The sequence below is a fragment of the Lonchura striata genome, chromosome 5 (genome assembly GCF_046129695.1).
Source record: "Lonchura striata isolate bLonStr1 chromosome 5, bLonStr1.mat, whole genome shotgun sequence".
NCBI classification, from domain to species: Eukaryota; Metazoa; Chordata; class Aves; order Passeriformes; family Estrildidae; genus Lonchura; species Lonchura striata.
Window position 1 is genome coordinate 71,739,248 of NC_134607.1, and position 16,111 is coordinate 71,755,358.

Consider the following 16,111-nt stretch of genomic DNA (forward strand, 5'->3'; position numbering starts at 1 on the left):
GGGCGTGGCTTTGACATTGATTTGCGTTGCTTTGGTATTGAGGGGTGTGGTTTAGTGTGGAGGGGCGTGGCTTTGGCATTGATTGTTGTTGTGGAGGGGGCGTGGCTTTGGCGTTGAGGGGCGTGGTTTAGTGTGGAGGGGGCGTGGCTTTGGCATTGATGGACGTGGATTAGTGTGGAGGGGGCGTGGTTTTGGCCTTGATGGACGTGGTTTAGTGTGGAGGGGGCGTGGCCTTGGCATTGATTGACGTGGTTTCGTGTGGGGGGGGGCTTTGGCATTGACGTGGTTTAGTGTGGAGGGGGCGTGGCTTTGGCATTGATTGACGTGGTTTAGCGTGAAGGGGGCGTGGCTTAGCGCGGAGGGGTCAATGCTTTGCCATTGAGGGGGCGTGGCCTTTGTCGCTGAGGGGGCGTGGCTCGCCGCGGTGGCCCCGCCCCCCGCGGTGACCCCCGGGCCGCGGCGCGCGCCGCGCGCAGAGCGCGATGAGCGCGGGCTGAGGGCGGGTCGGGCGCTGCCGCGGCCATGGTGGCGCACGACGAGCTCGGCGGGCTGCTGCCCATCAAAAGGACTATCCGCGTCATCGACGCGCAGAACCAGCACTTCAGGGAGCAGGAGGTGAGCGGGACGGGGCTGCAGAGGGGCGGGAATGGGAGAGTGGGGAGGGGGAGCCCCCTCAGCTTCGCGCCTGAGGGGAGGGGGCGAGGCGGGCAGAGCGCGGGGCAGCCAGCGGTTCAAAAAACTATCTCTACATATCCATGTTGAACTCCATCTCTGTGTATACTTATATTTTATGTGGCTGGCTTTATTTATTTATTTATTTATTCGGTATGGTTAAGCTCACAGCCCCCAAAGACTGGGACCAGGCATTATTTATTTATTTATTTATTTATTCGGTATGGTTAAGCTCACAGCCCCCAATGACTGGGACCAGGCAGCCAGAACCATATTTATTTATTTATTTGTTTGTTTATTTATTTATTTATTTATTCGGTATGGTTAAGCTCACAGCCCCCAATGACTGGGACCAGGCAGCCAGAACCATATTTATTTATTTATTTGTTTGTTTATTTATTTATTTATTTATTCGGTATGGTTAAGCTCACAGCCCCCAAAGACTGGGACCAGGCAGCCAGAACTTTATTTATTTGTTTGTTTATTTATTTATTTATTTATTTATTTATTCGGTATGGTTAAGCTCACAGCCCCCAAAGACTGGGACCAGGCAGCCAGAACTTTATTTATTTATTTATTTATTTATTTATTCGATATGGTTAAGCTCACAGCCCCCAAAGACTGGGACCAGGCAGCCAGAACTTTATTTATTTATTTATTTATTTATTTATTTATTTATTTATTCGGTATGGTTAAGCTCACAGCCCCCAAAGACTGGGACCAGGCAGCCAGAACCTTATTTATTTATTTATTTATTTATTTATTTATTTATTGGGTATGGTTAAGCTCACAGCCCCCAAAGACTGGGACCAGGCAGCCAGAACCGTGTTTGTTTGTTTGTTTGTTTGTTTATTTATTTATTTAATTAATTATTGTTTCGGTATGGTTAAGCTCACAGCCCCCAAAGACTGGGACCAGGCAGCCAGAACCGTGTTTGTTTGTTTATTTATTTATTTAATTAATTAATTAATTAATTATTGTTTCGGTATGGTTAAGCTCACAGCCCCCAGTGACTGGGACCAGGCGTCGGTGCCTCACCCGGCGATTTATAAACTGTATATATGTTTAAATCCATGTATATGTCCGTATCTTTTTATATGCATATGTATACACTTTGTACACATATATATACGTTACAGATATATAGATAGATAGGTATATGTATATATTTAAGCTCACAGCCCCCAAAGCCTGAGCCAAAACCAATCTCGGTGTCTCACCTGACCCCGCTCCCCCCCAGGTGCCTTTTCATTAAAAATTCGCCTGTTTTCATTTGGAAATCGCCTCTTTCCATTAAAAAGTCGCTCGCCTCTCAGCGCTCTTTCCACTGACAGGATTTTTCTTAATTAGGTGCTGTTTGTTTTGCTGCTTAAACCTTCGCAAAAGCCCTGGTGGGGTTTGCGGGGCTGGTTTGTTGGATGGCAGTATTGTTGTTTTTATGGCGTGGCGTTATTGCAGGTGGCAATAATTGCGACAGGAGCAAAAGTTCAGCAGCCAGGTAGGGCCCGGCTGCCTTGGGCTGGGTTTATTGCTCAGCTTAGTGGCGAGATGAGGTGGAAAAGTTTAAAAAAAAAAAAAAAGAAAGAAAAAAAAGGCGTTTCCAGACATGCTGAGGTTCGAGGGCTCAGCGCCGAGTCACCAACCTCAGCAAATCCCGGCTTGGCGACAGCCAAACTTGGGCAATCTCATTGTGCAAAAGGGAAACCAGATGTTGGGGGAGAAATAACAGAAAGCAGAGCTCTGGGCTGGGGAGTCAATCGCCTCGAATTGTGAATTCTGAAAGGGAGCCAACACCTCTGTCCGAGCCGCAGTCCACTCGGGAATGGGCTGTTGGGTTTGGGAAAGGTCTGATGGTTCAGCCTGAGGCTCGGCAAGCCCCCGTGCCATGGAGGTGGTCAGGTGGTCGGTGATTTCTGGCAGGAATTATTCAGGCTGCTGACTAAAATGCCATTTTTGCTGAATTGGCTGGGTAGGAAAACTTTTCGTCACGCGTGGTTTTGCCATTGCTCACCGTGTTTGTGTGGGGCTGGTGTGAACTGTGTGCCGCACGTAGGAATTGCACTCGAGCAAGGGATCCTTGTAAAAACCACTAATTATTACCCACTATTATAACCACTTAATTATTACCCAGCACAGGGGAAAGGTTGTGGGCGTGCTGCCGGAGAGAAAAAAAAAAATATCCTTGCTCAAAAGTACAGCCCGGTTTTCTTTCCAGCAAGGTGCAATCTTTTCATGAGTTAACCTGCACTTAGAAGCACTTGAAGGGATTTCAGGGGTGTGAAATCTCTCCTGGCACGAAAATAGCTTTTGTGGATGTATTAATTCACTTTAAATAAAGAGTTCTCTGGAAAAAACCATATTTCCTGATGGAGCTGTTGACCCCGCTGGGCTTTTAATAATTTGCGAGTGCTGTAACACCCGTGGATTGTTTCAGAAACCTCCCAGACTTTATTGTAATCTGGCTCCTGTGAGGCGTGGAGACAGGAGAGTCATTGTTTGCCAGTACAGAGCTATAAAAAAGCCCCTCCTGAGCCCGAGTTATCCGCAGCATGAGCCCGTGACCCCGGGCTGAAGCGCAGAGCTCAGCCGAGGGCAGCTTCCAGCACAGGGGGTTGATTTTCCTCCTCCCTGCTCTGGATCAAACCACCTTCAGCAGGACAAAAACCACCAGATGGGGTTTTTTTTTTATTTTTTTTTGGCAGTCGGGCCGTGTCTGAGGAGCGCTCAGGCACAAAGCGGGAATTTAGTTATTATTATTTTTTTTTCTCCTCTTTTAAGAGAGGGGAAAATGGCATTTTGCTGAGCTGAACGCAGGAATTCCTGCTGCCAGCCCTTGGGCACGTGCACGTGTCACTTCAGCCGGGCACAGATGTGCTGGGAAGGCATTCCCACATTCCCGCATTCCCGCATTCCCACATTCCCTCATCCCCACATTCCCACATTCCCGCATTCCCGCATTCCCTCATTCCCGCATTCCCACATTCCCTCATTCCCACATTCCCACATTCCCTCATTCCCTCATTCCCTCATTCCCTCATCCCCACATTCCCTCATCCCCACATTCCCTCATTCCCTCATCCCCACATTCCCTCATCCCCACATTCCCTCATCCCCACATTCCCTCATTCCCTCATTCCCACATTCCCACATTCCCTCATTCCCTCATTCCCTCATCCCCACATTCCCTCATCCCCACATTCCCTCATTCCCTCATTCCCACATTCCCACATTCCCTCATTCCCTCATTCCCTCATTCCCTCATCCCCACATTCCCTCATCCCCACATTCCCTCATTCCCACATTCCCTCATCCCCACATTCCCACATTCCACGTTCCCTCATTCCCTCATTCCCTCATTCCCACATTCCCACATTCCCTCATTCCCTCATTCCCTCATTCCCTCATTCCCTCATTCCCACATTCCCGCACGGCCCAGGGCTGCCGGGCTGTCACTGGATCTCCCATCGCTGACCCTTCACCAGTGACCTCTCGGGAGCCTCCCCACGCCTTGAGGTTTCTTGCTTTTCATTTTCAGCGTCACATTTTGCTTTTCCAGGTTATTTTTATCCCCGGCCTTGCCGGACTTTCCGAGCTTCTCTTGACCCACGTCCCTTTATTTATCCATCCTGCACTTTCTAGAAGAAAACACCTCCCTTTTCTGCCACTCGGAAGCATCTGCAATAAATTAAACCTTCCTTGTTGTCTTTGAGCCTGGCCTGACTTTCCAACCTTCTCCTGACTGTCCCTGTCTGGAGCTCAGTGAAGTTCCTGGTGTCCCACTTGGAGTTCCTGGTGTCCCACTTAAACCCAGCTGAGGACCGAGGACACTTTTACTCTTTTTTTACTTTTTCTCTATTTTTATGGTACCCTCCTAGCTCTGACATTCCCCAAACGCTTACAGCACAGCTCTGTGCTGTGCCAAGAGCTCTTTTCTTCCTGCACGGCTCATAAATTGTTTCTTTTCATGTTCCCCCCCTGCAAGTTTGAAGGCTGAGCTCAGGGTGAGCTCACCTCCTCCTCCTCCTCCTCCTCCTCTATTGCCCAACACTGGGGTCGAGTTGCTGAAATCCGATCTTACACACTCACACTCACACACACACATTCATGACTGGAATCCAGCTCTCTGTGTTCCTCTTCCCCCTTTTTTTTAAATTTTGTTTTCAACATTTTGTCACTTCTGAGCGAAGGGTTTGGCTGGGCTGGGAATGGAAACAGCCCATTGCTCGTCCTCAGCGCCTCCACAGCCTCTCTGCCTTTTGAGAGAGTACAAATTCAACAATAATTAACCCGTTTTCACCGAGATGAACCCATTTTGAGGCTGTTCTGCTTCCTTGTCCTGGTCGAGCTTGGTGCTGAGCAATCTCCTGAGGATGAGTCACGTCCAGCCCTGTCTGTGCCAGACGTTTGGGAGCACCAGGACAATCCTGCAGCCTTTTCCAGGCTTAACTCGGAGCCCTTCTCTTCCCAGCTTCCCCCTGTGCACACCTTTCCTGCCCAGCCCTCACCACACAATATTTTTGATGTCAAACACGTCGAGTTGCCAACAGAATTTCCAAAAGCGAAGCAGCAGGAGCTTTCCAGGGGCGTTTCCTCTTTCTTGGCAGCCTTTGGGTCGGGACAGACTGGAGCTCCGGGCAGGGATTAGCGGTGGAGAAAAGCAGAAGCTCCAACTTTCAAATCTAAACAACGTGTCAGAAAAATTGCAGTCATTGCAGGGGGTGGGGGAGAGCAGGAGGAGGACTGAAGGATTTCAGCTTTATCTGCGTGCGTGTCCCTCGCAGGAATGTTCAGCCTGGGGTTGTTTGCTGGTTGTTAAAGGAGCTGCCGAGGCTGTGCTGGGCCCCCACTGCCGCCCTGCTCTCCAAAATCAAATGGACAAACGCATTCTTTCCCCAGAGGAAAAGATGAGAAAATGGAGAAGCAGATCCCAGCTCCATCTTTAGCTGCCGCAGAGTGTCGGAGAACACTTTAATCTATTTCTGTTCAAAGCTCCTGCTGGAGCCCTATTTTAAATTCTCACTGATGTTCTCTCACCTCTTTTAACACCGGGCAAAAACCTCTGCAGTTTAATTGCTGCCTGAAAGTTCAGACAAATATTTATAGCCTTGAAAGATGAATGGCTGCTTCCAAACACTCTCTCCTTGCTGTGTTTGCCACTCCTTAAGTGGGTTTGTGCTTTTAGGAGCTGCCTGAGAAAATTTCGGAGGGAGGCACAGCCGGGACAATTTGTTGTCTGCTTGCTTTGCAGGAGCCCAGCACCAAACGGGTCCGGCCTTTAGCACGAGTGACCTCGCTGGCAAACCTGATCTCTCCTGTCAGAAATGGGGCAGTTCGACGCTTTGGGCAGACAATCCAGGTGAAAACAGTCAGATCTGGAGATCTGGGCAAGGGGTGGGGTGGGTGGGGTGACACAGGCACCCGAGGGACTGGGTGGATGGGTGACACAGGCACCCGAGGGATTGGGTGGATGGGGTGACACAGGCACCCGAGGGATTGGGTGGATGGGGTGACACAAACAGGCACCCAAGGGATTTTTTTTGGATGGGGTGACACAGGCACCTAAGGGATTTTTTTTGGATGGGGTGACACAAACAGGCACCCAAGGGATTGGGTGGATGGGGTGACACAAACAGGCACCCAAGGGATTGGATGGATGGGTGACACAAACAGGCACCCGAGGGATTGGGTGGATGGGTGACACAGGCACCTGAGGGATTGGGTGGATGGGGTGACACAAACAGGCACCCAAGGGATTGGGTGGATGAGGTGACACAAACAGGCACCCAAGGGATTGGGTGGATGGGGTGACACAAACAGGCACCCAAGGGATTGGGTGGATGGGTGACACAAACAGGCACCCGAGGGATTGGGTGGATGGGGTGACACAGGCACCCGAGGGATTGGGTGGATGGGGTGAAACAGGCACCCAAGGGATTTTTTGGATGGGTGACACAAACAGGCACCCGAGGGATTGGGTGGATGGGTGACACAAACAGGCACCCAAGGGATTTTTTTTGGATGGGATGACACAGGCACCCTGTTTTGAGGCATCTCTTGGAGCTCTGTGTGAACTTCCTTGGCCTTGGGGGTAGAAAGTGCCACCTCAGGAGTGCCCAGCTATAAAGTGCTGTACAAACAGGTTCAACAGTAAATAAAATCAACTGCTTCAGATAAAGAGCTGATCAACTGCCCCGGGCCTGGGCACACGTGTGCTGCAGCATGCTGAGGGCTGACCCTGCTGCCCAGCTCTGGCACAGCAGTGTTTGCCAAGGAGCTCTGTGCTCACACCTGCAGATAACAGCACGTCAGGGCTTTAGGAACCTTGCAAAAACACCAGGGCAAAGTTCGAGTGGCTTCTCATTAACCTCTTAGAGCAAGAGTTACGATCCTCGTTTATTTACTTCCTCGTGCCTTGGAAATAAAGCTAAGCTTTGCTTTCCCCATCTTCCTCCCCAGCGTATCAGTGCAGGGAGAGGGGCGTGGAAAACCTTGCCAGGCTTTCTCAGCAGCTTGATTAAAGCTTTCCTTTATCTGAGGAAAAGTGTCTGGGTGTGTTTTCCGGCCCTGGATAACCCAGGAGGATGAAGGATTGGGATGGATAATGTAATTCTCCTGAAATGTTGGCTCTCCACGTTTGTTTATAGTATTTTTCTTTTTTTTTTTTTTTTAATCCCTGCAGTCGTTCACCCTTCGCAGCGACAGCAAATCCCCCGGCTGTGCCCAGAAGTCATGCAGCAGGTCTGCTGCTCCTACCCCTCCCAAGAGAAGGAGCAGCGTCCTTTGGTCTGAAATGTTGGATGTCAACACGAAAGAATCCCTGAGCACCAAAGAAATCAAGCGCCAGGAGGTAACTGCCCACGGAAAACAGGACTGGGAGCAGCACCGAGGCCTTTTGTCCCTTCCCTTTGGGGCAGGGCCTGCATCTCCCTGTGCACCTCAGATTCACGTCTCCATCAGCCGTGGGAAAAGGTGGATTCCACTCTGGAATTCATCTCCCCAGTGTGACCCTTTGGAGATGCCAAACTTTCCACGGCATTCCCGCAATCCCCGCCCCGCTGGCTGCTCTGCAGCTGCCCCAACCTCAGGTTCCTCGCTGAGCCAGCTGTCTTTCTCCTAAAGCTCCTGACCATTGGTTGGAAGCCAGGCAGCGAGGCCTTGGCTTGCCTTTTTCCTGGAGATCTTGGACAAATCTTCTGGAGACGGCACAGGAGCTGCCGGAAGCCGCCTGGGGTTTGACCTCTGCGGTTTCGGGGGCGTTGCGTTGGCTAAAAGCAGCGATTGAAAAGGATCTAGTATTGACCTTGGCTCGTGCAGGGGCCATCGGGGCTTTCACTCAGGTGGAGGCAAAGCTGCTTTCTCAGGGCTTGCAGAGCAGATTTCCTCGGGGTTGGCGTGCCCGGGTGCCACCGAGGGACCGGGGTGGCCAAAGGCCCATTGAGGGCAGGCTGTCCATCACGGGAGCTGAAAGGCTCTTTCTGAGGAAGACTGGAACTCCAGATGACTCTGATGCTTTATCCCCTTCCTCCCAGGCCATCTACGAAATGTCCAGGGGAGAGCAGGACCTGATTGAAGACCTGAAGCTGGCCAGAAAGGTGAGTGGGATTCTTCCTGCAGTTGGTGACGACATTCCAAGGAATAATGAGGTTTTCTTTGCACCTGCAAACATGACGTGGGGACTTTATCAGCCCCAGAACCCCCAGTTTGAAAGCTGGCCCAGAAGGGTGACGTGAGCGCTGGGCCAGCACTGCTGTGATTGCAGCAAACCCAGCCATAAAAGGATTGTGCAGAGCTGCCTGGGGGCTCCCTCTCCCAGCTGGGAACAGTCCAGACAGGAAAATGCTTTTCATTTAAGTCTCCACACTTCACACAGAGTGAATACTCTAGCATCAATTCAGTGATACTCTTTCTGTTGCCTTCACTACTTTAACCTGATAAATCAGTTTAAATCATCAGCTTTGGGGCTGGGCACATCTGAATCTATTTTATTTGTCAGGCCTACCACGACCCCATGCTGAAACTCTCCATCATGTCTGAGGAGGAACTCACCCACATTTTTGGGGACTTGGATTCCTACATTCCTCTGCACGAAGGTAAGAGCAGCTGGGTGGTTTGTGCTCGCTGGGATTTAACCTCTCTGCTTTCTCCTGTTACTCGCTGGGGCATTGGTGCAATTCCTCTTTCCCCGTTTCCATTCCAGATTTACTGGCAAGTCTGGGAGAAGCAACGAAACCAGATGGAACAGTGGAGCAGATTGGGCCCATCCTTGTGAAGTGGGTGAGTTCAGAACTTGGAATCAACGGGCTAAAACTGAGTTTAGAGAACGTTTAAAGGCAGAAGCTGCGAAGCTCTGGGGCTTTTGTGGCCATCAGTGCAAGACTGGAAGGGAAATGCTGGCAATGCTGAGAAGAGTGGGATTCTATCAGCTGGAATTGGCCCTGATTTCACCCCAGAGACTTGGAATGATTTGCTGATTTAAGGTTAAAATGTCTATATGTCCCCTGGACTCTGTCCCAGCGTGAGTCCAGGAGTGTTATCCCTGCTAATCCCAAACATTGGGAGCTTCATGGGCTCCAGGTGCTGATCCTCCTCACAAGATCCTCCCTTACCTTTTTTATTGGGAAAAACACCCCAGTGAGTGCTGTAGAACCCCACGAGTTCGCCACGTTAGTGAACTCTGCTTTTCCCACAGGGAATCTGACTCCTAAATCTCCTCTGTTCCCTGCAGTTACCCCGCCTCCATGCCTACAAAGGCTACTGCAGCAACCAGCTGGCAGCCAAAGCGCTCCTGGACCAGAAGAAGCAGGACAGGAGAGTGCAGGATTTCCTGCAGCGCTGCCTGGAGTCCCCCTTCAGCCGCAAGCTGGACCTGTGGAGCTTCCTGGACATCCCTCGGAGCCGCCTGGTCAAATACCCCCTGCTCCTCAAGGAGATCCTGAGGCACACTCCCAAAGACCATCCCGACATGCACATCCTGGAAGAAGCCGTGAGTAATGCTGCTCTGCTTCTTCTGGCCCCACGGATGTGATGTGGGAGCTTCAGAAATCTTCTTTCAGCAGTTCCCAGGGGGGTTTTGTGGAGTGGCACAGATCTGTGACAGGGAAAGTGAGGTGTGAGAACCCCAGCCTTGTTTTGGGGCCACATGTGGTGGTGAAATTCCTCCTCCAACCCGTGCTTCCAAAGAAAAACTCCGCAGGCTTAGCTGTTTGGTCTCAAGGCAGTTTATTGCTAGTTATCTAACAGATTATGTTCTTGGACTGCGGCTGTTTGATCAGCGGCCTGGGTAGAGGCACACACACACCCTGACATCCTCTCGATCTGCTGCCTTCTTCGTCTCTCTCTCTGCCCAGGGCTGCTGCTATCTTTTATAAGATATATTACGTATAACATGTTTACAATTATTCCCCAATACCTACTACCTACGTTGCCAAGTGTTTTTCTACTCTAAACCAATCTGTGAGTGCCAACATCACCAAGAACATGGAGGTGAGGAAAAAGAAGGAGGAAGGACAGGATCAGCCCACTTTCCTCCATCTTAGAACTTCTGACCCCCATGTACAAAGTGAAAACCCCCCTGTACATGTGTTAAAACCCCGCTGTACAATACTAAAAAAATTTCCCCTCTACTTTGTAACTACTTTTACTATACTATCTAACCTTTTGTGATTGCTTGTTCCACCTCCAAAGTTGGTAACTCATTCCATGGCTCAAACTCAAAATCACAGCTGTTTTTCAGCTGTCTGCCAGGGTCTAGAATGCTTCTGACCAAGGCCTGGAACCTCTAAAAATGTCTGAGAGACATTTTGAGTTCCCACAGTGAGGGATCAATCGTGGATTGCATCCTTTGGGGTCGTGAAGGAGCAGGAGCAGAGGGCACACAGGGAAGCAGTTAATCCCTCGTAATCGTTTGTTTGGGTTTTTAGATCTCCATAATCCAAGGAGTCCTCTCCGACATCAACCTGAAGAAGGGCGAGTCTGAGTGCCAGTACTACATTGACAAGCTGGAATACCTGGATGAGAAGCAGAAGGATCCGAGGATTGAAGGCAGCAAAGCTTTACTGTGCCACGGGGAGCTGAAGAACAAAAATGGACACGTAAGTCCCTCGTTTTTTACTGATTAATTCTCTAGCTTTCCCTCAGAGCAGGACTGAGAGCCTTCCCTCCTTAGGGATAGTTGGATATTGGATAAGAGAGCAAAGGAAAAGCCCTTATTATTGTCAGCCTCATTCCAGGGTGTAAGGGAAAGTTTCCTGCTGACAGCTCCACAATTGCCTTTGGGAAGCTGGAAAATCATTAGCACAGAATGCCCGCGGAAAGTGCTCTCCATCCAAAGGGATTTCCTGCCGCTGTTTACTTCCCAGGAATGCTCTGACATTCCCCATGAGGAGCCCTGGCTCTTCCAAACAAAAGGGCTCCTGCAAAGGCCTGTTTGGCTTTGGGCTGGGCTGCCTGGAGTTTATCTCCCACCCGCTGCCTTTTGTCCTGGTTTCAACCTCAAATCTCCTCATCTCTTCTCTGTTGATTGGGGTTGGTTTTTTTTGGTTTGATTGGCTGTTTTCCTCCTGCATTCCATGCACACAGGAAAGATACGGCTCCTAATCATCCTGTCCCAGGCACCTTTCTAAAGATCAATAAAACAATAAAGCTGCTGATGTAATCCTGGTGTGTGCCAGACCTTGGCATTGTCACCGGAGAGCCTGAAAATTACTGTGGGTGAAACTGCAGATAAGGTGGCCTTGGATCCCACAGGACGTGTGACCTCATGGAATACAGGGTGAATGCTGGAATGTTTTCCCTTCCAGAAGCTCTACGTCTTCCTCTTCCAAGAAATCCTGGTGCTGACTCGGCCGGTGACCCGCAACGAGCGCCAGGCGTTCCAGGTGTACCGCCAGCCCATCCCTGTCCAGGAGCTGCTCCTTGAAGACCTCCAGGATGGAGATGTCAAAATGGGAGGCTCCTTCCGAGGAGCTTTTGGGAATTCTGATAAAGGTATGGGTCCAGTCAGCCAGTCCGGGGCTTGGATTAGGAAACATCTTTGTCTCCCTGCTGGATTTTTTGGGACTGGGGGAGGGTTTTGTTGGGATTTCAAACCCACCAATGGAATCCCTCAACATCAACTCGGGGCTGATCTGCTTTTCCCTCACCTGCAGCCAAAAACATCTTCCGAGTGCGTTTCCAAGATCCCAGCCCGGGCCAGTCCCACACGCTGCAGGCCAACGACGTCTTCCACAAGCAGCAGTGGGTGAACTGCATCCGCACGGCCATCGCCCCGTTCCAGAGGAACATTCCCGCCCCCGAGCTCAAGGAGCTGCCAGAGCTGAGCGAGGAGTCCGAGGAGAACAACTCCTCCGTGCCCAACATCCCGGCCCAGAAGCGCCAGTCGGGAATATCCCCGATGGAGCTGGACGAGAGCGCGGTCGAGTGCGCTTCCGTGCTGGACTCGGAGCAAGCCAAAGGGGGGAAATCCCACAGAACCTCATCCGGGCACAGAAAATCCAGGGAGAAGCAGCTCAGCGGGAAGCGGAAAGAAACGCTGGTGTAAGGCAAAAAAGGAGCCCCGGTGCCACCCTGGGGCAAAACTGTTAATTTATAAATAATTCCGTGTACATTTTTGTACCGGGAGCGCCTCCGGAGCCGCTCCGCGGATCAAATCCTGGCTTTATGTTGGAATGGCAGCTACTGGTGTGCAGTTGCTGTTGAACTGGGGTCTGTTTTTACACTTGGAATCCATGGGGGGGTTTTTCTGAAACCCCCATGGCAGATCTGAAGAGCAAATTTGGGTTCCTGGAAGTTTCCCACAGCCGTGGTAGAGGATGGAAAATAAAGTGGAATTTTGGGCAGCACTGGGGGTTTAGATGAACATTGCAAAAGTCCTTTAAAGGACTCAACACCTGAAGCCACTCTGGTGTGTGGTTATGGTAATTCCTGCAAATTTCCCAAAAGAAAAAGCCTATGAAAACAGACCCCAGGTTCAACAGGTTCACCTACTGGAATCTTTGATCTCTGTGTGTCCTTTGTACATTCCTCTGTCTCACTCTTGTATCTTGACAACTATTTAATTTTTTTATTAGTTTTGTTTCGAGTTTGGGGGTTGGGATTTTGGGGTTTTTTTGTTTTGTTTTCTTTGATTGGTTGGTTTTTTTTTGTTATTTTTGTATTTTTGTTGCTCAGACTTGGCATTCCCTTTCCAGTACTTATCCTTCGTGCTCCGAGGGGCGATGTCCCAGCTGTCCCTCACATCACCCCGGAGCGATCCACAGGCTGGGAGGAGACACTACTGAAAGAGAACTGCTTTACTCTAGGGTGTAGGAAGGTTGTAGGCACGTTGTAAAGGGTTTGGGGAGCAGTGAGTAGAGGGAGTAGCAGGGAGCAAAGGTAGATTCCGTGTTTTTGTTGCCTTTTGGAAATGAAACACTTCCCGCCGGGAAGCAGGACTTGGAGGCAACCAAGGGGTTCTTGCATGTGGTAGAAAGGTAGAGAGGAAGTGTTGGAGGTGTGAGGCGAGGAGTAGGAGTGGTTGTAAATACTCAGGGTGGCAGCACTGCCGTCTTCTAGCGCTCCAAAGATCCAGGGAAAATCCAGGGAAAGACTCAGCTTGGGAATGACGTGGGAAGCAACGTGGTGACAGCTCTGAGCACAGCGGGGTGTCCCTGAAATCCAGGAGTGGGATCCTGCAATCCCTGTCACCCAAAATCCAGGATTGGGCACTGGGATCCTGCAATCCCTGTGACCCGAAATCTGGGATGGGGCACTGGGATCCTGCAATCCCTGTCACCCAAAATCCGGGATGGGGCACTGGGATCCTGCAATCCCTGTGACCCAAAATCCGGGATTGGGCACTGGGATCCTGCAATCCATGTCACCTGAAATCCAGGATGGGGCACTGGGATCCTGCAATCCCTGTCACCCAAAATCTGGGATGGGGCACTGGGATCCTGCAATCCCTGTGACCCAAAATCTGGGATGGGGCACTGGGATCCTGCAATCCCTTTGACCCAAAATCCAGGATGGGGCACTGGGATCCTGCAATCCCTGTGACCCAAAATCCAGGATGGGGCACTGGGATCCTGCAATCCCTGTCACCCAAAATCCAGGATGGGGCACTGGGATCCTGCAATCCCTGTCACCCAAAGTCCGGGATGGGGCACTGGGATCCTGCAATCCCTGTGACCCAAAATTTGGGATGGGGCACTGGGATCCTGCAATCCATGTCACCCAAAATCCAGGATTGGGCACTGGGATCCTGCAATCCATGTCACCCAAAATCTGGGATTGGGCACTGGGATCCTGCAATCCATGTCACCCAAAATCCAGGATGGGGCACTGGGATCCTGCAATCCCTGTGACCCAAAATCCAGGATTGGGCACTGGGATCCTGCAATCCATGTCACCTGAAATCCAGGATGGGGCACTGGGATCCTGCAATCCCTGTCACCTGAAATCCAGGATTGGGCACTGGGATCCTGCAATCCCTTTGACCCAAAATCCAGGATTGGGCACTGGGATCCTGCAATCCCTGTCACCCAAAATCTGGGATTGGGCACTGGGATCCTGCAATCCCTGTGACCCAAAATCCAGGATGGGGCACTGGGATCCTGCAATCCATGTCACCTGAAATCCAGGATGGGGCACTGGGATCCTGCAATCCATGTCACCCGAAATCTGGGATTGGGCACTGGGATCCTGCAATCCCTGTCACCTGAAATCCAGGATTGGGCACTGGGATCCTGCAATCCCTTTGACCCAAAATCCAGGATTGGGCACTGGGATCCTGCAATCCCTTTGACCCAAAATCCAGGATGGGGCACTGGGATCCTGCAATCCCTGTCACCTGAAATCTGGGATTGGGCACTGGGATCCTGCAATCCATGTCACCTGAAATCTGGGATTGGGCACTGGGATCCTGCAATCCCTGTCACCTGAAATCCAGGATTGGGCACTGGGATCCTGCAATCCCTTTGACCCAAAATCCAGGATTGGGCACTGGGATCCTGCAATCCCTTTGACCCAAAATCCAGGATGGGGCACTGGGATCCTGCAATCCCTGTGACCTTGGAATACAGGATTGGGGAGCCATATCCTGAAATCCAAGACTGGGGAGTGAAATCCTGCAATCCCTGTCACCTGAAATCCAGGACTGGCGAGCCGTATCCCAAAATCCGGGCTGGGGGAGCTTGTTGGTGCCTCCACATCCGAGGATTGTCGTTGCCTGTCCCGTATCCGGCCGGGAGCTTCGGGAATGGGCAGAGGGTGTACATAGGCACAGAGTGTGGTTCTCTGTAAATGTTGTACAGTTTCCAGTGCCAAGTTCCATTAAATTCCTTACGGCCTCTCCTGCCTCATCCTGCCTGGGAGGGAGGGAGGGGTGTGTCCATGCTTGGGAGCAGGCTCTGGATCAAGACGGATCTCTCCAAGCCCAGGCTCCAGGAGGAACTCCCCGTCCTCCTGCCATGATTTTTCCGTGTCCAGGCAGGACAAGCTGGAATTGTGCAGCTCCAAGCCCAGTTGTTCCGCTGTGTCCAGGCAGGACACGAGCACAGCAGCCGAGGTTACGCGCTCTGCTCAGTTTCTCAGGGAAAAGGGAGCGCTGGGATTCTCCTCGCCCACGGAGGAGGCTCCTCACTGAGTGACTTAAATCCTTGGGAAGGGGATCCTGCTGGGCTGATCCCGGCCAGGATAAACCCATCCAGTCTTCCCAGTTTTCCCAAGGAGTGCTGGGATTCTCCTCGCCCATGGAGGAGGCTCCTCACTGAGTGAATGTTAAATCCTTGGGAAGGGAATCCTGCTGGGCTGATCCTGACCAGGATAAACCCATCCAGTCTTCCCAGTTTTCCCAAGGAGTGCTGGGATTCTCCTCGCCCATGGAGGAGGCTCCTCACTGAGTGACTGTTAAATCCTTGGGAAGGGAATCCTGCTGGGCTGATCCTGACCAGGATAAACCCATCCAGTCTTCCCAGTTTTCCCAAGGAGTGCTGGGATTCTCCTCGCCCATGGAGGAGGCTCCTCACTGAGTGACTGTTAAATCCTTGGGAAGGGAATCCTGCTGGGCTGATCCTGACCAGGATAAACCCATCCAGTCTTCCCAGTTTTCCCAAGGAGCGCTGGGATTCTCGCCCACGGAGGAGGCTCCTCACTGAGTGACTTAAATCCTTGGGAAGGGGATCCTGCTGGGCTGATCCTGGCCAGGATAAACCCATCCAGTCTTCCCAGTTTTCCCAAGGAGCGCTGGGATTCTCCTCGCCCATGGAGGAGGCTCCTCACTGAGTGAATGTTAAATCCTTGGGAAGGGAATCCTGCTGGGCTGATCCTGACCAGGATAAACCCATCCAGTTTTCCCAAGGAGTGCTGGGATTCTCCTCGCCCATGGAGGAGGCTCCTCACTGAGTGAATGTTAAATCCTTGGGAAGGGGATCCTGCTGGGCTGATCCTGGCCAGGATAAAC

General features: G+C 51.3%; 1 protein-coding gene across 1 annotated transcript; it reads left to right on the top strand.

The window, feature by feature from the left end:
- The first annotated feature begins 444 nt into the window (after window positions 1–444).
- On the top strand, window positions 445–14,999 carry NET1 (neuroepithelial cell transforming 1). Its single transcript, XM_021531047.3, has 10 exons — window positions 445–615; window positions 5,921–6,028; window positions 7,352–7,519; window positions 8,202–8,264; window positions 8,666–8,762; window positions 8,870–8,946; window positions 9,398–9,655; window positions 10,593–10,763; window positions 11,472–11,658; window positions 11,820–14,999. The coding sequence occupies exons 1-10, from the start codon at window positions 523–525 to the stop codon at window positions 12,209–12,211; spliced, it is 1,614 nt and encodes a 537-aa protein (XP_021386722.2). The 5' UTR covers window positions 445–522; the 3' UTR covers window positions 12,212–14,999.
- Window positions 15,000–16,111: the final 1,112 nt, after the last annotated feature.

What these genes read in the sequence shown, in the direction of transcription:
- NET1 (XM_021531047.3), top strand. Translation starts at nt 523, where the DNA reads ATGGTGGCGCACGACGAGCTCGGCGGGCTGCTGCCCATCAAAAGGACT. An exon ending in TGCACATCCTGGAAGAAGCC is followed by an intron (nt 9,656 to 10,592) that starts GTGAGTAATGCT and finishes TTGGGTTTTTAG; the next exon opens with ATCTCCATAATCCAAGGAGT. An exon ending in TTTTGGGAATTCTGATAAAG is followed by an intron (nt 11,659 to 11,819) that starts GTATGGGTCCAG and finishes CCTCACCTGCAG; the next exon opens with CCAAAAACATCTTCCGAGTG.